This window comes from Echinops telfairi, unplaced genomic scaffold, assembly GCF_000313985.2.
Source record: "Echinops telfairi isolate 266 unplaced genomic scaffold, ASM31398v2 ScPeMD7_655;HRSCAF=1070, whole genome shotgun sequence".
Lineage (NCBI taxonomy): Eukaryota > Metazoa > Chordata > Mammalia > Afrosoricida > Tenrecidae > Echinops > Echinops telfairi.
Window position 1 is genome coordinate 25,800,823 of NW_022104553.1, and position 23,298 is coordinate 25,824,120.

At 54.4% G+C, this 23,298-nt stretch overlaps 3 protein-coding genes across 3 annotated transcripts in view; 2 read left to right on the forward strand and 1 right to left on the reverse strand.

The window, feature by feature from the left end:
- Positions 1-2,257, forward strand: part of SIX5 (SIX homeobox 5) — a 5,411-nt gene extending 3,154 nt beyond the window's left edge. Inside the window, exons 2-3 of the mRNA XM_045292670.1 lie at positions 15-814; positions 1,046-2,257. Of these exons, the coding sequence (XP_045148605.1) occupies positions 15-814; positions 1,046-1,701 (1,456 nt within the window). The 3' untranslated portion in view covers positions 1,702-2,257. The remainder of the gene's footprint in view (positions 1-14; positions 815-1,045) is intronic.
- Positions 2,258-2,384: 127 nt separating this feature from the next.
- Positions 2,385-23,298, reverse strand: part of MEIOSIN (meiosis initiator) — a 24,516-nt gene continuing 3,602 nt past the window's right edge. The window contains exons 2-13 of the mRNA XM_045292582.1: positions 16,216-16,306; positions 14,243-14,354; positions 11,120-11,254; positions 10,014-10,181; positions 9,245-9,353; positions 8,472-8,560; positions 7,504-7,659; positions 6,399-6,460; positions 4,724-4,888; positions 4,396-4,640; positions 3,111-3,200; positions 2,385-2,809 (exon numbers count right to left, since the gene is read on the reverse strand). Coding sequence (XP_045148517.1) covers positions 2,650-2,809; positions 3,111-3,200; positions 4,396-4,640; positions 4,724-4,888; positions 6,399-6,460; positions 7,504-7,659; positions 8,472-8,560; positions 9,245-9,353; positions 10,014-10,181; positions 11,120-11,254; positions 14,243-14,354; positions 16,216-16,306 — 1,582 coding nt within the window. The 3' untranslated portion in view covers positions 2,385-2,649. The remainder of the gene's footprint in view (positions 2,810-3,110; positions 3,201-4,395; positions 4,641-4,723; positions 4,889-6,398; positions 6,461-7,503; positions 7,660-8,471; positions 8,561-9,244; positions 9,354-10,013; positions 10,182-11,119; positions 11,255-14,242; positions 14,355-16,215; positions 16,307-23,298) is intronic.
- Positions 14,268-23,298, forward strand: part of SNRPD2 (small nuclear ribonucleoprotein D2 polypeptide) — a 57,091-nt gene continuing 48,060 nt past the window's right edge. The window contains exon 1 of the mRNA XM_045292584.1: positions 14,268-14,375. The gene's annotated coding sequence lies outside the window, so the exon portion shown is untranslated. The remainder of the gene's footprint in view (positions 14,376-23,298) is intronic.

Consider the following 23,298-nt stretch of genomic DNA (forward strand, 5'->3'; position numbering starts at 1 on the left):
CTCTCTTCTGCTAGCGAATCTGATGGGAACCCCACCACGGAGGATGAGTCCAGTCGAAGTCCTGAGGACCTGGACAGAGGGGTGGCCCCAGTGACTGCTGAGTCCTCCGCCCAGGGCTCCATCTTCCTGGCTGGGGCACCCCCTCCTGCACCCTGCCCTGCCGGCTCCTCCATCTTGGTGAATGGGAGCTTCCTGGCCACAGGCAGCTCTCCCACAGTGCTGCTCAATGGGAGCCCAGTCCTCATCAATAGCCTGGCCCTGGGCGACGCCTCCAGCCTGGGCCCCCTGCTGCTCACTGGGGGCGGGGCTGCCCCTGTTCAGCCCCCACTGCAACCCAGCCCCCAGGCGGCCAGTGAGGCCAAGACCTCCCTAATCTTGGACCCCCAGACTGGGGAGGTTCGCCTGGAGGAGGCTCAGCCTGAGGCCCCTGACACGAAGGGAGTCCAGGCAGCTGGAACATCTGGAGAAGGGACCTCAGTGCCCCTGCCCACGCTGGTGCCCACTCCTGCCGCCACCTTCCCCTTGCCACCTGGCCCAGTGCCCACCGTAGCGGCTCCACGGACTGTGTCCCTCTCCCCGCCGCCTGGGTACCCCACAGGCCTGAGCCCTACTGCCCCGCTCTTGAACCTGCCCCAAGTGGGGTCCACCTCCCAGGTGGTCACTCTGCCCCAGGCCATGGGGCCACTGCAGCTATTGACAGCTGGGCCCGGCAGCCCTGTAAAGGTGGCAGCCACAGCCAGCCCTGCCAACATGCACCTGATAAACTCTGGGGTGGGCGTAACTGCCCTGCAGCTGCCTTCGGCCACAGCCCCAGGTATGTCCCTCTGCCTCTCTGGGTGACAGCAGGGTGGGTGGCATGGTGGTCTCTCTCTGATGGGGAGTAGGGATGGCCCGTCTCCATGTTGTTGGGGGCCTCCTGTACAGGGCCCTGATGTCCCACCCTAGAGGGGCTCCACTTTGCTACCTCAGGCTCATCTCTTTGGGGAGCCCTCCCCTACTGTCCTGGGCTATCTCTGACTGCTTGCCCTCTATCCACTCCCCACAGGAAACTTCCTCCTGGCCAATCCTGTGTCTGGCAGTCCCATTGTGACAGGTGTGGCCGTGCAGCAAGGCAAGATCATCCTAACGGCCACCTTCCCCACCAGCATGCTGGTCTCTCAGGTCTTGCCACCGGCGCCCAGCCTGGCCCTGCCCCTGAAGCCAGACCCGGCCCTCTTGGTGCCTGAAGGAACCCTCCCAGTGGCCCCAAGCCCCGCGCTCCCTGAAGCCCACACCCTGGGCACTCTTTCTGTGCAGCCGCCCTCTACTGCTGCCACCACTGCTGCCACCTCCAGTGCCACCACTACCGTCACCACCGCCGCTGCCACCACCACCACCGCCACCACCGAGGGCCTCCCCTTCGCCCCTGATTCCACCGGCCTCCTGCCCAGCTTCCCCGCTCCCCCACCGCCGGAGGGGTTGCTGCTGCCCCCACCTGCCACCGCTGTGCCTGTGTGGCCCACGGGGCTGGAACTGAGCTCAGGAGCTGAGGGGCTGCCCACGCAGGCCTCCCCCACTGTGCTGAGGCTGCCAGACCCTGACCCGGAGGGACTGCTCCTGGGGAGCACAGCAGGGGGTGAGGTGGATGAGGGGCTGGAAGCCGAGGCCAAGGTGCTGACCCAGCTGCAGTCAGTGACCGTGGAGGAGCCCTTAGAACTGTGACCTGGCCTGGCCCCGCTGGCTACAATGGTGCTCAAAGACCTGGGGCCAGACAGGAGGAGGGACCTCCCAGAAACCATAGAAGACGCCACACTACAGCCTCACAGGGACACAGCCCTGGCCACTCTCTGTCCTTGCACACGGGTACCCAGAAGGTCCCAACCCAAGGGCTCTGCCCTCCTCAACCTGGTACTAGCTGTGAGCTGAGGACCCTGCCAAGTAGCTAGGCTCCCAAGCTCTTGAGCCGTGTTCCTGGTAGCTCCTAACACTATTAATAGCTCCGCTGTTAGCCGTGGGCCTCTGAATTGTATGGGTCCCTGGCCAGGTGGGGTGCACCACCCTCTTAGCCCAGCACTTTCTGCTGAGGTGGGGGATGAAGGTGTGGGTGGTATGGGTGGTGCAGGGCTACTGTCTGCCCCGCACCCCCACGCCCAGCCCCAGACCAAAGATCCCTGCCTGCCTGGGGACAGCCCTGAGCCCTGCCTCCTTTGTATCGTAAATCTTTATTTTTTTAGAATGAGTTGTCTCCGTTTCAATAAATAACAGGCTGTTGGAAGCATCCAAGGTGTGAGAAATGGAGCCTCCCTCAGAGCTCAGTGAGGTAGGGGTGTGGGGCTCCCCTCCTTGTGGGTGGAGTGCTTGGGGTCTGGGAGCCCGTTTAAAAGGGAGGGCCATTGAGCCTGGGGTTGGCCTTCTTGCTGGCAGCAAGGGGTCCATTGCTTTATTTCAAAACAATAAATAATCTATAAATAGAACAGTGGGGGGTGAACAGGCATTGAGGGTGGGGTGCCCATCTCCCTCCATTTCATTCGGGCTCCAGCCCCCACCCAAAGAACACAAACGGGGCAGTAAGCAGGACAGCCCCTCCTCCTGCAGCCGAGATGCGGGGGTGTACAATAACCAAAAGCTGCTGGGGGGGCGGAGGAGTGGCGGGAGACACCTCAGCAGGTCTCACTGGCGCCGAGGACGCGGGCCAGGCTCCCGACGGGCCTTGTTGGCCAGCAGCTGATAAAAAGGCTTGGGTGGTTCCCAGTCGTCGTCGTCCTCGCTGCTGGAGCGGTCCTGCTTCACAATGCGGTTGTGCTGGCGACTGAACCTGCGAGCCTTGGTGCTGCCGGGGGTACGGTGGGGGGTGGGTTTAGTCCCACCCAGCCCTGGGCACCTGGCCCCATACTCCCAGTCGCACGTGGTCCAGGGTCTGGCTGGGGGCGGGGCCACTGGAGAGGGAGGCCCAAGTGGAGAACTCCTGAAGGAAGATGCAGGGTAACGCTCCTCCCAACCCATCGCCCGAAATCTTTCCTAAAGTCTGAGGCAGCCCCCAGCCTGTCCCGGGGCCATGAGCGGGGCTAGGGATTCAGAGACAGACGGACACACACATACACCCCGCACCCGCCAAAGGGCCGACTTCTCACCAATAGGGCTTCCGTTCCTGCGGGGTCATCGCTCGCCACAGCTGAGCCAACTCCTTGGTAGCAGTGGTGGACGCAGTCCCTGGACAGGCTCTGGGGTGGGGGAAGGGGGAGGAGGGGCATGTCAAGCACAAGTGTGCCCCTCGGAGTTTCCAGTGACTGGGACGAGACATCAGGTCTTTCAACTGGTGTCTCTGTCTCTGGGCAGACTGGAACCTCCATCGTATTATCCCAGCCCATGCACTGCCCACCCCACCCAGGGCCTCCTGAACAATCCACCGTGCCTTCTCTTGTCCTGGTTCGCGTTGATCGCCCTGCACTGCCTGGATTCGGGGCAGATGGCTTGGGGGTCACAGTCCTAGGTCTGACAACTCCCACAGCCCTGGACCTCAGCTTCCTAGGCTGTATAATGGGCGCCCTGAGAGCCCCGCCCCCAGGGCGTGGCTGCCATGATGGACGGAGACAACTCCTGGGACGTGCCTGGCACAGTGCGAAGTAGGTGGGATTTATACGAAAAATTTTGAAAACCCTCAAACTCACTGATCTTGAGCCCATTCTGACTCATAGTGACCCTGTGGGCAGGATAGATCTGGCCCTGGGGGGGCTGAGAGAACATTAACCCCCGTCAGTCTAGGTTGGAATGCTCCACCTGAATCTGAGTGGAATTGACCTCCAGGGAGGTGTCAGTCTGTTTTTTCAGAGATAGCCAGGCCTTTCATCCGAGGTGCCACAAGGTGGACTTGAACTATCACTCTGGATTGGCCATCAATCGTATTTGTGCTACACAAGGCCCCCTCCTGGTAACAGTACCTAGGCTTCCCTTTAAGGAACCAGCTCTACCCCCTGTTGGTGAATTGGGCCCCCTCTCACCCCCTGGCTGCAGACCTAGCCTCACCTGGTTCTGGGCTGGGCATCAAAAAAGTCACCCCAGGTAACTTCTGCGTGAAGCCTTCCACAGGAGCTCTCTGCGTGGCTACTGGAGTGGGGGGTTAGGATGGAGGCCTGCACCCATGGGGTGATCCTGCCTCTACGGTGGCCCACTGCTCAAGCTGGACCACAAGGCCATTCCGGAAGAAAACTGAGCCACAGACTGCCCGGAGCCAGCCGCACCTGCAGTCCACCCCTCTCTGGGTTCTAAAAGCCAAGTCCTGTTCTTTTTCTCAGAAGTCTAAGGGGTGCTTCACTGCATTATGTTCTAGGGGGCTGAACCCTGGGTGGGGACACCTGGGGGCACCTGCGAGTTGGACAGCAGTGATGTGGGGCAGGGCAAAGGGGGCTACCCGCTCACCGGATGTACTGCTTCCGGTTCATGCGGCAGAACATGATGAAGCCGTTGACACACTTTTTCTTCCTTTGGCTCTGGCCTGGGGCTGCCCAACTCTCCTTGGACTTCACGGGGGCCTTAGCAGCCCGGCTCTTGGCCTTCCTCCCGTTGGGAGGCAGGAGCGAGGTCCGTCGGGTGGGGGTCCAGGTGTAGTCCCCATCTTCCTCACTGGAGGACAGACCATCCTCGGGGACGTCGTCCTGGGACTCCTGCAAGGGCACAGAGGTGAGAGAGCATTGGGGTAGGCGGGATAGGTAACTCGAGCATGACCCTCAGAGGCGGGCCCTCTCACCTCCAGCTGCCAGCACAGGGACTCTGTCTCGGTGGTCTCTGAGCCTGCGCTGGACGAGGCCTCGCTGGTATCGCTCTGGGAGAGGTAGCAGTCATCAGACAAGACAGAGGATTGGAGTGGGTCATCGGCTTCCCTACTGTCTTCGGGGTCCTCAGCTAGGATGTCCTGGGGCAAAGGAGAAAGATGGGAAGGGACATGAGTGGAGAGAAAGGTGTCCATTTATCCTACAACCCACAACCATTCATTCTGAGGACATAACGTACGCACGGGGAACAGTTTGGAGCAAAGACACCCTTATACACACAGCCAGACAGAGAAGGGGGCGCGTCACAACCAGTGCCAACACGGAGAGACCTAGGCTGCATGGGGGGGCCAGAGGTTGGAGGGAGGGGGTTGAGAGCTTTGCTTGGGGGCACATTGAGGGTACGTGCATGGGGCTAGATGATGTGGAAGAAGGCACAGCTGCCCAGCCTGAGCCTGTCCTCTGTGTCACTGAACTAAATGTGGGAAAGGCTGAGATGGTGGCATTTTGTTGTGGGTGTGTGTATTTTTTTTTTTTTTTACAAATCATGCAAAGGAAGTTGGTCTCATCCACACAGCACTCAGACGCTCCGATTGCGGGTCCCCTCGACTCTTTGGAAACCAGAGGCACTGGATGGGAACCAGATCTTCTGTCTCCTAGGCTGGAGCAAGGAGGGGGAGTGGGCACTTCACAAAGTTTGTGGCCAAGTTCCATAACTTTCTCACCCCCCCCCTTTTAAAAAAGTTTTATCATTATCTTCCCATTCTATCTTTCCATAAGCTTTTAGAAGCTCCTTAGTAATTTTTTTCTTTCTTCCATATTTCCTTCCCCCCTCCTTTCTTTCTTAAATGGTTTTCAGAAACCATGAGCTGGGGTAATTTTATCTCTTCATTTGCATGTGCGGATATATGTATATATATCTTAAAAGCAGTAAGGCCCCACCCTTCACTCCCCTGAAAACCTCATACTCACTATAATCGAGTCGATTCTGATTCAAGTGGCCCTAGAGGATAGGGTAAAACTGACCCTGCAGGTTTCGGAAGCTGTCAATCTTTATGGGAGTTGAAAGCCTCATCTTTCTCCCTTGGAGCTGCTGGTGGGTTTGAACTGCTAACCTTGCGGTTTGCAGCTCATAGTGTAACCTAGCAGGCCATTGGGCTCCATCTCCTCCCCGATGCTCTAGGTAACCATGAATCTACTTTTGACCTCTATGCATTCGCCTGTTCTCCATGTTCCATGCGAGTGTCTAGGTGACGAAACGGTTAAGAGCTTGGCTGTTAACCAGAAAGGCTGGTGGTTTGAGGACAACCCAGAGGCATTACAGAAGAAAGGCCTGGCTACCTGACTCAGAAAAACCAGCCCCTGAAAACCCTGTGGAGCCAGTTCCACTGACCTACAGTGGTGACCATGAGTCTGGGTCACCTTGATGGCCACTTGTTGGCAGATTGCGTTGTTTTATCTTGTCCATCTAGTTCTTTCCAGGGATCCTACTCGGACTCAGAGGGCAGGTAGGTGGGTGGATTTGGGGTGAGTGCATGGGAGTGGGAGGGAGGTGCCTGAAAGCCTGAGGGGACAGAAGAGAGCCACAAGCAGGTAGGAGACGTGTGGACAGGCCAGGCATCCCCGTGCACGGGCATGTGGGTCAATGCTTACCTTGTCAGACACGCAGGCCCATGGAGGGGAGTCAGGGCCGAAGTCCACTTCTTCAAAGAGCACTGTTGGGGTGAGACGGGGAAGGGTTTCTCTTGGGGCATCCTTACCCCACCGCCCCGCCCTGGGCAGGTGCCTGCCCCCTCTCTTGGTTTTCTGCTTTGGGATCTTCCAGTGCAGTGGATGAATTATGTAATCCGGCTCTTCTAGCTATAGCGCTTGTTACTCCCACCAAACAACTCATTTTCCTGACGGGTACTGAGTTAGAAGGTGAGTGAGCTAATGATTGCATTCAGCTGTGATTGGATTCAGCTGTGAGAGATTACCATCCTGCTGGATATAAAATGAGCCCTCTCAGAAACAGTCGGGGCTTTCGCTACCAGAAAGAGCCAGGAGCAAAGCACATCATCTGGAGCCCGGGACCCCTGCACAGTGAGTCTCCTGGATCCAAGAGATAGCCGTGACACCAGAGGACTGACTGAGGTGCAGCAGCAGCAAAGCCAGGAGCCAGAACAAGAGAGCCAGGTGCCCAGCCCACAGAACAAGAGAGCAGCTTGTGGAGTAGACTGCCTTTGGGCATGTCACTGGGGGAGCTGGGTGCCTCTGGGCTGAGGCTCACAGCAGAGTGGTGTGCCCTCTGAGCACTTATTAGTGGCCCTACAAGAGACTTGTAACATTGCCCAAACGGCAAGGGCCAGGCCAAGAGACACAGGACCAGAGGTGAGACTAACCTGAATGAACAATTGTATCCTGAACATTTCTCACCCGAATTTTAACCCGTTAACTTGCTCAATAAGCCCCTCAGTCGTGAATATCGTCTGTGAGTTCGGTGTCCTCATGGCAGTGAATTCTAGAAGCCAGCTGAGCGAGTAGGGCAGGCTGTGGGCGATGAGCAGACCTCCTGCCCCAGGTGCCAGTCCATCTTGTGGCAGCTGGTGGGGCATCTCCAGAGCCCCAAGCAGAGGGAGCAGTTCCTTCTCCAGCTCCCAGAGCCCTCCTGACGTCCCCCTGTCAGGACAGTCACCAGGCTGGGAGCTCAGAGGCAGAGCCTGGGCTGGCACCGCTCTGGACTGAGACACGCCGACCTCGCCTGACCGGTCACACTCACCTTGGGTCAGGTAGTCCTCCCCGTCTGCCAGGATCTGACGGAACAGCAGCTTCCCCGGGGAGCTGAAGATGGAGGGGCTGAGCCCCAGGACCTCACTCGGTTGACCTGTGGCACTCCAGTCCTTGTCCTGGGGAGGCTCCAGCGCCAGCAGGCTCCCTGAAAAGGAATCATTTGACTCCAGGTCTAGCCAGGGCATCCCCTGTCCCCAACATAGCCGCTGGCTTGCCATGCAACCAGACAGTGGAGAAGAGGCTGCCCGACCTACCTTTGTAGTGCTCTGGAGGGGGGTAATTAGCATGACCACTATCATCACCATCACCACCACCACCATCACTATTATCACCACCACCATCCTCACCATCATCCCACTTTCCTTGTTTTTAGCTGCCCTGAGCTATTAGATGCCCATTCACAGTGACCCCATGGGTGCAAGGCAGGGTTTTCCAGGCCAGGACCTTATAAAAGCTGATCACCAGGCCTGTCCGCTGGCTGAGGGCCCTCTGAGTAGATTCAAGCTACCAACCTTTGGTTTGGCAGTGAAGTGCCCAACCGTTTCCACCACCCAGGGACACTTTAAAACAAAAAACTAAACTTGCTGCCATCAAGTGGATGCCAGCTCATAGTGGCCCTATGGGACAAGGTAGAAAGCCCCATCTTTCTCTCAGGGACTCAATGTCCTTCTTGGTAGAGGAAATTAATTAAGATGCACAAGCCTGGCGTTATGAATGGCAAAAAGAAACATAAAATCATACTGTGTCCAATCAGGCTGTCTGCTTACAGCTCCTGGGAGTTCTGATGGCCGGCACATTCTGCAGTGGTGCCTGGCTCGGCAGAGTAATTAGTAATGTCTGCCCCGTGCTGTTGGCTGTGCCCTTCTGCTCAGCAGAGGCCTATCACATCCCCGCCCTTCCACTGAGACTCTATCGGGAGTGGGGGGACCAAGAAGGGCCCAGAGTGAGTTTAATCACCTTCGGAATTGTCCTTGGGGGTCCAGACAGGAAGCCAAGGGTCGTACTCCTTCACCTCCTCGCTGGAATCGCAGCACAACAGCTTCTGCCTGCAAGAGGTGGGATTCACGAGGCAGAGGGAGAGCCCTGTGCTGGGAGGTGAGGGGCTTCGGTGGGGCAGCTCCTTTGGGAGTCCTGGTGTTGCCAACCCAGAGTTCAAGGACTACTTTCCTGGGGTCACACCCCCTTGTCAGAGGCAGCCTGCCAGCCTCGGCCTCAGGGACTTCCCAGCAGCTCAGATCTAGGCCACCTCAACCCGGAGACTGCAGCCGCCCAGCAAGCCATGCAGTTTTTTTTTCCCCCTCCAGTTCCTATAAACGTCACAGCACTATGACGGAGGGACGCAGAGGGTGGGCATTGGGCGGACAGCTCTGCCTGGAGGAGGGGAGTGTGTCCAAGAAGACCAGGGGATCAGGCACAATGGGGGAATGGCAGGTCTCTGGGCATAAGATTCCTGGGGGATGAGCAGAGAGAGGGCCAGCCTGGGGCCAGAGAAGAAGCTCAAGGGCCTAAGACACTGGGGCATACCCCTGTAGGGCTGAGTGTTTGCACAGCCAGCCAGTGGGGAGCCTGCTGCCCTGTCCATGGCAAGAGGAAGGCTCTCCTGGGAGCGTGCCCATACAGTCAGGCAGGCAGGTATGCAGTGCTGCGGGACATCCGGGGTCTATCATTGGCTATCTGGGTGCCCTCTCAACCACATTTCCGCCCCCCTCGGTGCTCCCAGGTTTCCTTACCAGGGACAGGCTTGTCCTCCGTTGAGCAAACAGATCCTCTCAGCATCTCCTAGGACCCCTGGGGCAGCAAAAGTCTCATCGTCCTGGGCACAGGCTCCGACACAGCAGCCTGAAGGGGGTCAGGATGGTCACTCAGATGCTACCTGGTAAGTGCCCAGGGCTGCCACAACTTCTCCCTGACTCCCTCCTAGCTAAAGCCTCCAGTGTCGAGGCCTGTACAAGGTTCCTGACCCTCAGGCCCTCATCAGAAATTACAGCAGGGGTAAGCTCCTACACAGATCATGAGCATAAAGGAGAGTGGTTTGAAGCAGTTCCCCCCATTTTACAGAGCAGTAACCCAAGGGACTGAGAGATCAGGTAACTTGTCCCAGGTCACACAACTGGCAGAACTTTGGCTGCTGGGTGCGAGTGTAGTAGTCTGTCACCACCCTCCATGCCCTAGGCAGTCTAAGTCCCTCTGGCCTCTCAGTGTCTGGTGACACGTGTGGTTTCTCTTGTGTGTCCAGCACCTGCTTGTGGCCTAGCCTAGGGAGAGACTCAAGGGTCCGGCAGAATGTGGAGCCTGACTGGAGTCTCCAGCCTGCGTGAGGCAGGGCCTGTGTGCGCCCCACCCTCCTCCCATAGCTAGACACTCCTTCCAGAGGAATCCCAGCCTCCTCCCCCATTCTACACAGTGAGGGAAGCGATAGGGTAAGCTGACCAGGTCACAGTGAGGCAGGGTACCTGTGAGCCGCTGCCCTCAGCTCAGCCCCCGCCCCTTGCTCCGCACCTGGACAGGGAGATAGTGCGGCATCGTCCAGCTGTCTGCTGAAATCCCAGCATCTTAGAGGCAGGTTGGCGCCCTGTAGGTTCTCTCCTGTCTGCTCAGGGGATGAGGTCACCTCAGACTTGCAAAGGGCCAGACAGCGGCGAGGCTTCTGGGCCCGAGTCTGGCGTTCTGAGACAACAGAGACACACATCAGAGATGGCTGCCTGGCTGTCCCTGGGCCCAACATCCTGTTCAAAAGTTCTGCTTGGTCAGGTCACCCACCGGCCCTTCCTGGGAAAGCCAGTGCCAGCCCTCAGGAGAGCACACGGGCCATCTTCCCAGCTTTTCTCCTAGCCGCATCTCAGGTGCCCTAAAACCAAAATCCAAACTCAAGGCCATTGTGCAGATGCCTAGTCACAGCGCCCCTACAGGTCAGGGTAGAACTGCCCCTGTGAGTTTCTGACACTGTAACTGGTCATGGGAGGAGAAAGCCTCGTGTTTCTCCTGAGGATCAGCTGGTGGTTTCAAACTGTTGACCCTTAGTGTTAGCGGCCTAATTCAGAACTACTACGCCACCAGGGTGAGCTTTGAAACAATGTTGCTGCTCAGATTCTAGCCCACTCATCCAAGTGGGATGTCCAGGTGTGAGATACAGAACAAAATCCAAATTCACTGCTGTCCAGGCGATCCCAACCCACAGGGACCCTGCAGGGCAGAGGAGACGGGCCCTGTGGGATCCTGAGACTGTAACCGTTTATGAGAGTAGAAAGTCTCATCTTTCTCCCACGAAACGGCCGGTGTCTTCACATTTCTGGGCCTTGCGTTTAGAGGCCCAATGGGTAATCCACGGTGCCGTCTCTCTTATCCAAGGGTTCAAAATGGTTGTGGAAAAGACAATGCAATGAGAAGATAATGGGATTTTCCCAGGACTCTTTAAAGACCCTTCTTGGCACCCTCACCGCCGTCCTGGGATGGGACCCACAGCCTCCAGGAGAGGAGAGCTGAGAGCGGAACCCAAGCACGCCTGATGCTCAAGTGTGGACAGGCCGGCTCCAGAGGGCGGAGGGTGCCACTCCAGGGTGGTGGCATCCCTAGAGGCAAAGCCCCGCGCCCCTGACAGTGTGTACCTGACGTTCGTCCTGGCTTCTTCTTCTGAGGTTTCCGGCAGGCCCCCTGGAGCTGGGACTTGCGAGCGCAGGGGGAGCTGGATGGAGTGGAGTGTCTCTGCCTTGCTGGGCTCCCAGGGGGTTTCCGAGCCAGCCCTGCACAGGGATGGAGAGGGAGACATCAGGAGGCCTTGCCCAACCACCCCTCCTGCTGCCTGAGCTGACCCCACAAAGGTGGGCACTGAGGTCTGGGAGAAGACACACCTGTCTGGCTGGAGGTCCTGAGCCCCTGCACTGGTTTCCCCAGTTGCCACTGGGCTCTCTGGAGCAGCACCTTGGCCAAGAGGGACGTGAGCTCAGCACTTCCCAAATGCTTCACCATCTTCCTCATCTCACCAATGCGCCCTCCCACCTTTCCCCAGTCCGTGAGGCTGAGGCCACCCCTGCCCACCCAGGCTGCCCTGGGCTCCTCCCTCAGGTTTCTCAATGTGTCCTTACCAACGTTTCCCAAAATGGTCCACCAAAGCACTCCTTCTCAGCCAGGGCTCAGCCCAGATCACCCTTACAAGCACCCTATCACCTCCCTATGTCTGTTTGGGCTGACTAACCCTCTCCCTGGAGCCCTGGTGGTGTAGTGCTTACAAGTTGGGCTGCTAATGGCAAGGTCTGCAGTTTGAAACTACCAGCCGCTCTTCGGGAGAAAGACGAGGCTATCTGTTTCTGTGAAGAGTTAGTCTTGGAGACCCACAGGGGCAGTTCTACTCTGTCCTAGAGGGCCACTATGAGTTGACATCGGCTCGATGGCAGGGAGGCTGAGTTGGAGACCCTACCCCGCCCCCAACACACACTAAAGAAACCCCCCAAAACACTCACTGCCAACTAGTTGATGCCAACTCACCTGTCTGTGGCCACGCCCCTATAGGACAGGGTAGAACTGATCCTGCAGGTTCCCAAGACTGCAACTTTCTATGGGAGTAGAAAGCCTTGTCTTTCTCCCAAGCAACGGCAGGTGGCTTTGAACTGCTGACCTTGCAGTTAGCAGCCTAACTCCTAACCACTATGCCACCAGGGCTCTCCCCACACTAGGAATGATCCTCCTCATCACACGTGGGCTCCATCCTCGAGGCCCCCAAGGTCTTACGATCTGGGTCCCTGCAGTCCTGGTGGCTGTTCTTGTCATATGCAGGGCAGGCCATTCCCACTCGCCTTGGCCCAGTGGGACACAGCTGACCAGCCCTGCTGGGGAGTTTTCTTGGCTGCGATCCTTACATTGGCAGGTCACCAGCTCTTTCTCCCTCGAACCTCTCTGTGGGCTCCACCCTCCAGCTTTCTGGTTCCTGGTGGAGTGCTTCACCACTGTGCCACCAGGCCGCCTTCCTGCAGTCCAGATCCCTGCCGCACCTCTCCGGCCACTCCGCCCATGGGTGTAGCCCACGCTCCAATCATAGCAGCAGCACCAACCAGTACAGTGCGGGGTGCTTGGGGTGTTCCAGGCTCTGGGGCAAGCTTTCCCCGTGTGAACGCCCCGACTACACAGCCAACACAGAGGGCAGTACCTGTTCTGCAGGCACCACTAGGAAACACAGGAAGGTCAAGGTCGCAGGGGTTAAGTATCCATCCTTTCAAGGCTACCCAGTCTCTGGAGTCACACCCAAGGATTTGCCTTCCCCCAATGTCCCAAGTCTTTCCATGCAAACACACAGCCTTTATTTCTTTACTGAGTAGGTTAGCTGCGCTTGAGGATAGACGCAGCAAGACAGACACCCGCTCAGTACTTTCTGCATGCACGACGCTCTTCACGCTGGGCAGTTGTTTTCCTCCTCCTTTTCTGAGGCGCCCCTCCTGCCTGGATGTGGACCCTCTGCCCCTTCACATTGCAGTTCCCGCTGGCCAGCCACTGCCCTCACTTTGATCCCCTAGAAACTGTTCCTGAAAAAGAGCCCAGCGCTCAAGGCAGACCTTCGTCGTTGGTTCAGCTGAACTCTTAGTTGGTCCCTAAAGTGACTTCAAGATGTTTGGTTTCAGGTGGTCCGGTGACCTCTGGGCCCTCACTTTGGGGGTTCATCCAGCTTCCTCAGCTCCAGAAAGTCTAGACAGTCCACACAATGAATCTGAAAGTCTGTTCTGCACGCGTACTCTCTCCCTTGGGATCAGGGATCCCCTATGGGATCTTTGCTCAGTAACGGTTTGGGGCAGCCTCTAGTTCTGCCGATTTCCGGGGCAAAGGAGGCAGCTGTTCCCAGAGGCATGAGCCACACATTCCATCTCCTCCTCCTATTCCTAATTCTCCTTCCCCCCTTGGGGCTGCAGGCGTATAGAGACCAGTTGCAGTGCCTTGGATGGCCAAGTGTACAAAGTAAATTGGATTTCCATTCAGAGGCTGGCAAGAGAGCAGCGGCAGGGATCGGGACAGCAGGAAGGAGTTGTTTCGTGGCATGGATTGCAGTCCCTGCTCAGATGGTTTCCTCGGCTTGGCAGGGTTTCTCTCGCCTCCTATTGCCCTTCAAGGACTGGGTTGTGTCCTCTAAAAAAGATATGCTGAAATTCTAACTGCCCCCACCCCGTACCTGTACCTGGGAACGGACCTTGTTTGGAAAGAGAGTCTTTGAAGACGCTGTCAGCTCACACTCAATTATACTGGGGGGTGGGGGACTAATCTCTGTCCTTGGAAAAGAAAAACAGAGACACACAGATTGCAAAGGGAGTACGGACACAGGAGGGCAGAGGCAGGGATGGGAGTGAGACTGTAGCCACCAGCTGGGGAACAACCAGGGCTCTCAGAAGCTGCTTGAGGAGAACAAGGACCTTCTACTGGAAACTTCGGACAGAAAGTGACCTTGCTGATACCCTCAACTTGGCTCCCAGAACCGTTAGCCAATCTGTTTCAGTTCTTTCAGGCTATACTTTGTTACAGCAAGATGAATGCAAGAACCCAGTTCCCAGGGCCCTCCCTCAGGTCTTCCTGGACACTCTCCTCTGAGTTCCCCCAGCAGCCAGGTCCTCCGCTGGCTGAGTCACATGGTGTCCTGATAGCTGGGACTCCTCTGCCGGGCTCGCTAAGTCACATGGGGTGCTGATAGCTGGGACCACCCCGGCCACGCAGCTGGGCAGCAGACCCAGGACAGACGTCTAGAGCTCGCTTACCTGTAAACCTGTGTTTCCTCTCGGTGGTGTAGAACCTGAGCAAAGCCTTGGCCACGTCGATGCTTTTCTGCAGGTACTGGATGTAGTGCAGGACATGCAACAGAATCTCCTTCTGCGTCCGAGACAGAGGCCGGTGAGTACAAGGGCGGGGGGAACCAGACATGGGGGGGCGGAGGGAGGGGTCCGGGACTCCACTACCCTCCGCCCCAACAATTCCTCAGTGAACGAGGATGTTTCTAGTCTGCTTTGGGCCCAGGCGGTCCCCGAAAACCAAAGCAAGCCCGTTGTCAGCAAGGCCATTCTGACGCCTGATACGACAGAGTCGAACTGCCCCCGTAGGGTTTTCAGGGCTGTGATCTACATGGAATACACGCACCCCCACGGGAGAAGCAGCAGAGGCAGAGCTCTATGAGTAATTGGCATACTGAATGTACAGGGTAGGAATCTAGGGACAGTTGGGGTGGTCAAAAGTGAAATGGAATGTTACCAGGCTGAGACCGACTCAAAAGAAATGTCAGCCAGTGAACACCCCCTGGCCCCCAAATGAACCATGTTGGATAGAGCTCTGCAAGCTGAGCCCCTGAGATCGGTAGGTGCTCCAAACACACAGTGGCCACCACCATGGTCACAAGCATGTCAGCAACAGTGAAGGTGCTACAGGCCCCAACAGGCCAATTCTGCCCGCCCCCTCCCCAAGGAGGCTCTGGATGGGCTCAAATTTCCAACCTTCCCCTTAGCAGCCAGTGTCCTACCTCTGGGAGAATCCACTGCCATCGGGTGGGTTCTGGCCCATCGAAACTCTATATAACAGGGGTAGGGAAGCTTTTTTCTGCCAAGGGCCATTTGGAGATTTATCACCTCATTCTCAGGTCATATGGTCAAACATTTGATTCACTTGGGCTGTGATCCTCAAGGTCAGCAGTTTTAAACCACCAGCTGCTCCATGGGAGGAAGATGAGGCTCCCTACACCCATGCAGTTACCATCTTGGAAGCTCACAGGGGCAGTTCTACCTTGTCCTGTGGGGTCGCCGTGAGTTGGAATCAACTCGATGGCAGTGAGTTTTGTTGTTGTTGTTTAATGTGATGGCTGGATCGGTTTCTCTCTGGTGAGGCACGTGATGTGAGCTGACATGGGTGGTCTTGCAGGCCTACAGGGTTGCTACGAGTCGGCATCCATCCAATGGCAGTAAGTTTGTTTGGTTGTTGTTGTGTTTGGTTTACTATGGCCCACACAGGGGCCCACACCCTGGTGGTGTATTGGGCTGCTTACTACAAGGTCAGCAGTTCGAAAACACCTACTGCTCTGTAGGAGACAGGCCTTTCTACTCCTGAAAAGAGTTAGTCTCACAGGGGCAGTTCTACTCTGTCCTAAAGGGTTACCATGAGTTGGCATCAACTCGATGGTAGTGAGTTTGGTTTTGGTAATTTGGCCCATGACTGGACCATCTATCTAAGGCTGTAAGTTTTTTGTTTTGTTTAGGCTGTACATTTTGAAGGCTGTAAGTCTTTACGGAGTAGACAGCTTCCTCTTTCTCCCTCGGAGCGGCTGGTGGGCTTGAACTGCCAACCCTTCAGTGGGCAGTCCAACGCTTACCCCACCACAGCCACTAGGGCCGAGGCCCCAGGGCTCTGGCTGGTCTCTTCTGTGGCTGTGGAATTGCGCCCATGATGCCCATGGCTGCTTGACTCCCAGAGCTGTGACTTGCACCTGGCATCTGGCCTGACCGCCCCGCCCAGTTCCCCTCTTCCTCCTTGACCAGAGAGAACTTCTAGCCGCAGAATTAAAAACCCTCAGAGGTTCTGACCAGAGCAGGGATTTCCTCCCCACTCCCATTTCAGGACTGTCCCTAAAAGCATCTGTGTGGGTTGCCCAGGGCGGGGAGGGCCAAGCGCTCAGTGATATTTAAGACCTTCCCTCTCTCCCTCCCACACCTGCCTCCTGTCCTTCAGAACCCACTCCCCCACCCCATACCTTGGTGAGCTTTTTGTTCCCTGCCATCAGGGCCACAGGTAGCAGCAGCGCCAGCTCTTGCAGTTTCTTGGTGTGGTTTGCCCTCTGCGTCCTGTTTGGGGACAAGCGCTGATGTGGGTTAACCAACCAAACGTAAAGGCCCCAACCCATTGCCATCCAGTTGATCCTGTGTCGTGGCAACCCTGGAGGGCAAAGGAGAACTGGCCCCGAGGGCGTCCGAGGCTGCTGTCTGGAGGAAGGAGACTGCCTGTTCTTTTTCACATGGCGGCTGGTGGGCTTGAACAGCTGGCTGTCCTTTGAGCTGGGAGTCAAGCACTTAACGTCTGCGCCACCAACTCAAAACCAAACTCACTGTCATGAAGTGGATTCTAACTCAGAGCAACCCTGAAAGGCAGGGTAGAGTAGCCCCTGGGGATTTCCAATACGCTAACTGTTTATGGGAGTAGAAAGTCTCATTTTTCTCCTGAAGAGCTGCTCGTGGTTTCGAACTGCTCCCCTTGAGGTTGGCAGTCCAACGAGTAGGTATTATGTCTCCAGAGCTCCTTTTTGAGTCAGGACAACCCACATTGAGTTAGGCATCTGACTGCTACACCTCTTATTGCTGTTCTCTGGGAGCCCTTTGGTAGCACAGTGAGTTATGCATTGGGCGGCTAACCTCAACATCAGCAGTTCAAAACCACCGGCAGCTCCACAGGAGCTCTACTCCTCTAAAAAATTAAGTCTCAGAAACCTACAGAGGCAGTCTACTCTGTCCTATAGTAGCACTACGAGTTGGAATCAACTCTCTAGTAGGGAGTTTTTTGAGAGGCCTGTAGCACTGTGGGTTAGGCGCTGGCTGCTAAGCACAAGGTTGATGGTTCAAACCCACTGCCATTCTGGGAAAGAAGTTTGAGGCAGTTTACTCGTAAAGATGTCAGTCCTGGAAATCCTTTGGGGACAGTTCTTCTCAGTCTGATAGGGTCACTAGGAGTCACAGTGGACTCCAGGAGAGTGAGTTTGGTATTTTGTTTTGCTTCTGTTTTTAAGTATGCCTGTGGAAGCCCTGGTGGCATAGTGGTTATGCGTTGGGCTGCTAACCACAAGGACAACGGTTTGAAACCACCAGATACCCTGAGAGAAAAGACATGGCTTTCTACTTCCCAAAAGGGTTAGTCTCAGAAGGAAACCCACAGGGGCAGTTCTACCCCGTCCTCTATGCGTCGGCAGGGAGTGGATGGTAGGGTTTGGTTTGGGGTTTACAAGCCCGTTGGGCAAGGGGTTGTCTTTGTGAGGTTCCTGAGGCAGGACTGGTGAAAGGCATGTCTGGAGTCTTTTATTTGGAGATACACAGAGATTAAAACAAGCAAGAGATGGGGGGGAAAGAGATACCAAGGCCCTGAAGAACCCCCCCCCCCCAAGCGGAAGCTCAGAAGAGCCAAAGACCTTGCTCCCGAGTTGACGGAGGAAACACCTCCTTGAGTTGGCCCCCTGCACAGCCTCCTAAACAGGAGCCCTGGTGGCAGAGTGTGCTAGCCACAGCCCACCGGCAGGGGGAGCCACCAGCCACTTCGCAGGAGTAAACTGTGAGATAATAAGGTTCTGCTCAACAACATCACCCACTTGTGGTATTTCCATTGAGTAGCACTAGTTAAACTATGACACGTCTATTGTACCAGACAGCCCCGGTGGTGCGGTCGTTAAGCACATGCTGTTAGCAGAAAGGTCAGTGGTTTGAACCCATCACCTCCTCGGTGGGAGAAAGATGTGACCGTCTCCTTTCCCATAAACGACGGCCTTGGAAAACCGCTGAGGGAAAGTTCTACTCTGTCCTGTAGAGTTGTTGAAATTCACTTGACAGCAAGGGGGTTGTGTTTCTTTTTTTTTTTTTTAACAATGGATTACTTACCTTTATTGGTGTATAGATGCCTCTAATAGATACCAAGAAAGAAGGCTAGTTTTCATATAAAATACTTCTCCAAATTATACTCAAAGATGAAAGCAGTTAGAATTTCAGGCAATGGCTACCATGATTACCTGTTCCTCAGCTAGTTATACCCTCTTTGTACACATCTCCACCTTCTATTCCTTTATTAATCCTTCTTAGAATTTCATTTTTTCCTTAAGGATCCTTCAAAAGCAGGAAAACCTGGAGCTGATAGGTACTTTTAATGCTGACCTCCTTGTTCTAGAATTGTATTGGGCACACTTCCAAAGACCCACCCGTGTCCTTTGTTCCCCGAAACCATTTTTAATTACATAGCCTTGTGGATGAGTTTCCAAATGTATGAAAGGACTTCTATACATTTTCTAAATAATCTAAAATCTCCAGGAACGTTCACCAGCCTGTGTGATCTAATTTGCATTTAGCGCACATGTTAACAAGGTCTGGAGACACGCATCATGGTTAAAGCAAGCTGACTAGGAAGATCCTCAGCTTACTCTAGCCTCTCGGAAACTCCAGACTGATCAAGGCCAACTCATAGCGGCCTGAGAGGGCGGAGTGGAGCGCTTCCTGTGGGGTTTGTGTTCCTTTCTGGAATATTTTACCATAAAGCCAACGAGAGTCAACACCATCACAAAAGGCCATTCTCTTTGCTTCCTTAGAAGACAGGGCTTTTGCACTGAGCTACTAACTGTCAGGTCAGCAGTTTGAAACCACAAGCTGCTCTGAGGGGAAAAGACTGGGCTTTCTACTCCCAGAAAAACGTGGCCGTCTTGGAAACTCAGGGAGGCAGTTCCACCCTGTGGGGTCGCCACGAGTCAGTATCGCCTGGATGGCAGAGAGTCTTAATGTTCTTGTGGTCTCCTTGCGACCTTCCTTGAATGCTCGCTTATCAATTAACCCTAACCTCGCCCCGCCCACACAGGTAGCGGTTCTCCTAAAGTCCTCAGTAATTCTGTTCCCACCGCAGGGGGCTGTCAGCTGCCTGGGACCAGTTCCATCTCCTGAGCACCTGGCTCAGAGTCCGACACCCACTCTGGGATCTGGGAGCTCACTGCAGGTTTGCTCCGTGAATAACGAAGGCCATGAGAGGCTGACTCCAGGGAGGTGGCTGAGTTTCCGGGGTCTAATCCCTGGATCCATAATTTATAATCCCTCTGGCACAGGCAGCTGTCTACACCTCTGACATGTGGAAACACAAAGACACTGGCAACTTGTCCCCACAGGTGACTTGGTGGAGACCGCGCCAACATCTGACGTTTATTCTCCCCCTGGTGGAGTACTGGTTGTGTTGGGCTGCAAACCGAAAGCTCAGCAGTTCAAAACCACCCGGCACTTATCGGGAGAAACAGGAGACTTTTTACTTCCATAAAAAGTTACAGTCTCACCAACCTACAGGGGCACTTCTACCCTGTCCTTTAGAGCCATTATAAGTCAGAATTGACTGCATGGCAGTATTCCATCAGAGCCTCGTTCAATTGTCACCGGCCCCAGGATGTCCCTCCTGCACCCCTTACCTTCTCCCTGACTCTGGAACTCCACAGCGTTTCATGTCACCTGCAACGTAATCTAGTCCCAGAGGTCCATCTGATCATAGGTGTGTTGAGCTCTGATTCACACGCCGCCTTGTAGCCAGGTCCCGTGCTGGATACCAGTTCAAACCCACCAGCTGCTAAAGTTGAGGCTTCCGTCTCCTGTACAGCCTTACAACTTCTGTTGATCTCTACGGGAGCCGAGTGCACACCTTTCTCTCAGTGAGTAGGTTCAAGGCACTGACCTTTGGGTGACCAGCCACGTGCTTAACCACTGCATCACCAGGGCTCCTGCGCCTTGGTAGACAGTGGAATTCTTCCCAATGGGGCAATTGTGTAAGCACTTTAATTTTCTGGTCGGCGTCTGCTTCTGCAAAACCGAATTCACTATTAGCTTTCTGAGTTTTACTGGACTCCAGTAACTTCCTGTGACTCCTCTTCCTTACAGAAAACTAGCTTCTCCATTGGAACACCCTACCCGCCTCCATAGGTACGCCTTCCCCTTTACTGTCTCTGGGAGGAAAGAAAGGTGGGCTTGATAACTAGTCAAACATAAAGGAGGCATCTTTTAGAGGGTCATTATGAATCAGAGTTTTGTTGTATGTGTGTGTGTGTGTGTGTGTGTGTGTGTTTCTTTTAGGTTAAAATTGAGTCTCAGAAACCTAAGGGAGCATTTCTACTCTGCCCTACACAATCACACCACGATTGCAGTGAGGTTGGTTTAGGGGCTCTGTGCTAAAGGAGCCCTGGTGGCAAGGGGGTAAGGCCTTGGCTGCTAACCAATAGGTCGGCAGCGGGGACCTGCCAGCTGCTCTGTTGGGAGGAAGATGAGGCCGTCTGCTTCTGGAAAGACGGCAGCCTTGGAAACCCTGTGGACTGTTCCACTCTGGCCTATAGGGTGGCTGTGAGTCCACTCGGAGGAGCCCTGGTGGCGTAGTGGTTACACAACAGGCTGTGACTCTTAAGGCTGGCAGTTCCTGTCCCATAGGGTCTCTATGAGTTGGAATGAACTCAATGGCAACATTTGTTTGTCTGTTTTGGTTGGGTAGAAATTCTAATTTGGGGCGGCAGGCGTGTTGGGATTCTCTCCTTGGAGAAAAGGTGGGTAGGCTGACCTCGAAAGTGCTGCCCAGTCCTGCTACTTATGTTTCGCACGCTGTTTACCTTCTAGGAGAAAGATGAGGCTCTCTAGTCCTGGAAAGAGTGACAGTCTTGGAAACCCACAGGGGCAGCTCTACTCTGTCCTGTGGGGTCTCTCTGAGTCAGAATCAACTGGTTGGTAGTGAGTTTGTTTTTATTTTCCTTCAGTTCTGGAGGTATCCCGAGAGTCCCAGAGAAAAATAACGCAAAAAGCAAGCGAGAAAAAAAGCATCCTATTTTGGTGCCATTTGACCATCTGAGAAAAAAAGAGGGGTGATGTTGAGGAGCACTGGTGGCCTAGTGTATTATGCCCTGGGCTACTAACCACAAGGTCAGCAGTTGGAACCCACCAGCCACTCAGAGGGAAAAAAGATGAAGCTTCCTGCTCCCGTAAAGATTCACAGCCTTGGAAACCCACGGGGGCAGGACTACCCTGCCCTATTGGTCCTATGAGTCAGCATTAACAGGACAGCAATGAGTTTCCTATCAACGGTCATCTCTGAACATCACTGACGGAAGAGAACCTTCTGTACAAACACAGATCTTCCAGGAAGGAAAAACTGGACGGGGACAAAAGGTGACTGTCATTGTTGGGTGTTGTGAAGTCCATAACTATTCATCACGATGCTATGCACTGGAGCAGAACCGCCGTGACATTCCCAAGGCTGCAAGGAGTGACAGGGGTGGGGGATGGGGGGTTTGGGCTGCTGGCCTGGTTAATGGCTGAGCACCTAGCCACTGTACCAGCAGGACTTCTACCGCTGATCTGACTCATAGGGACCCCACAGGGTGGAGGAGAATTGCTCTCTCGGGTTTCCGAGGCTGTACATCTTGAGGGAGCAGATAGCTTTCTTTATCCATCTCCCAGGAGGGGCTGGCAGATTCCAACTGCTGACCTTTGGGTTAGCAGCCCAATGCTTAACTCACTCTGCTACCAGGACTCCTAAAGGGTGATTCGCTCACTCACTGCCATCAAGTTACAGTGACCGTATCGGCCAGGGTAGAACTGTCCTGTGGGTTTCTCAAAACTGAATGCGCAGCTGTCCAATCCATTCCGACTCATAGTGACCCTATAGGACAGGCTGGAACTGCTTCTGTGTTTGCGGAACTGTAACTCTTTGCAGGAATAGAAAGCCATCTTTCTCCCAAGGATCAGCTGGTGGTTTTGAACTGCTTACCTTGCAGTTAGCAGCCCAGTAAGTAACCACTTCATAACCAGGGTGTATCCTGGGTAACAGCTCTTCTGCCCAGAGGCCTCCAGCAGAGCATTCCATCTTAACGTTGCTCCTTGTGTTTGTGGCTGGTTAGCTCTGTGGTTGTTTTTCAAGTTCTTTCCCAACATTGTGCATACTATTCATCCGTGAATCCCAGCTCAGTCTCTGGGTCTGCAAGGGACAAACGGGCTCCAGACAATGTGGTTTTCTGGCTGTTCCTTTCAAAGGCCAAGTCCCTTTCTGCAGGAGGGTCTTTCTGCCGATTCTGACTACTTGGAAGGTTCTTTTACATTGATTTTTTTTGGGGGGGTCGTTTTTGTTTTGGCACGGGTAGGGGTAGGCAAGGTTGATTTCTCCTTTTGTCATTCTGTTTAGTTTAAATGTAACCGGGGAAGAGCAGGGTAACCCATTCCAGCTCTCAGCATCTCCATCAACCATTCTATCATGTCTGAAATCTCTGGTAATTGTTTTTAGCACAAACATACATTCTTTGAGGGCAGAGATTTGGGGCTTTTGAACTACTGTCATGTGTTGCACTGATTTCTCCAGGAGGCACAGTAAGCACAGTGTGTAGGGCTCAAGACCCTTTGGGGAGGTCATGAAAATGTCCCCATGTCTTTGAAAACCAGAAGAAAGGAATGCAGGATTATATCTGTTTTTAGACCAACACAGGAATGAACTATACTTCTTAATATATTTTGTAATGGCAAAAAACATCCATGAAGGACAAAAAAACAAATGCTGAGGGGCCCTGAAAGTAAGGAGGTAGCCTAGCTCCAAGAAGGATGTCTGGCACCAAGTAAGTGTTCAATTAAAAACAAAACAAACCTGTTAATGAATACTTCTTCTATCCTATCCTAGCCTCTCAGCCTTTGAAAGATGGCAAGTGACTAATTCTAAGTTAGTTAGACTCAGGAGACTAAAATACTACACTTGATCTTAGTCAAAAGGTCCAGAAGCGATTCAGGAGACTGAGATTCCTTTGTCTTGAGCTAATCAATTCAAACAGCCCTGGAGGTATAGTGGTTACTAACCACAAGGTGAGTAGTTCAAAGCCACCAGCTGCTCCATAAGGCTCTCTGCTTCCATAGAGTTAACAATCTTGGAAACCCAGAAGGGCTTGTGTGAAATGGAATTGACTTGATAGCAGTGTTTGATACTTTTAATTCTTCCATAGAAGTCCTGGTGGCATAGCGGGCTATCCATTGGGCTACTAACCATAAAGTCAGCAGTTCGAACCCACCAACAAAGATGAGGCTTTCTGCTTCCAAAAGAT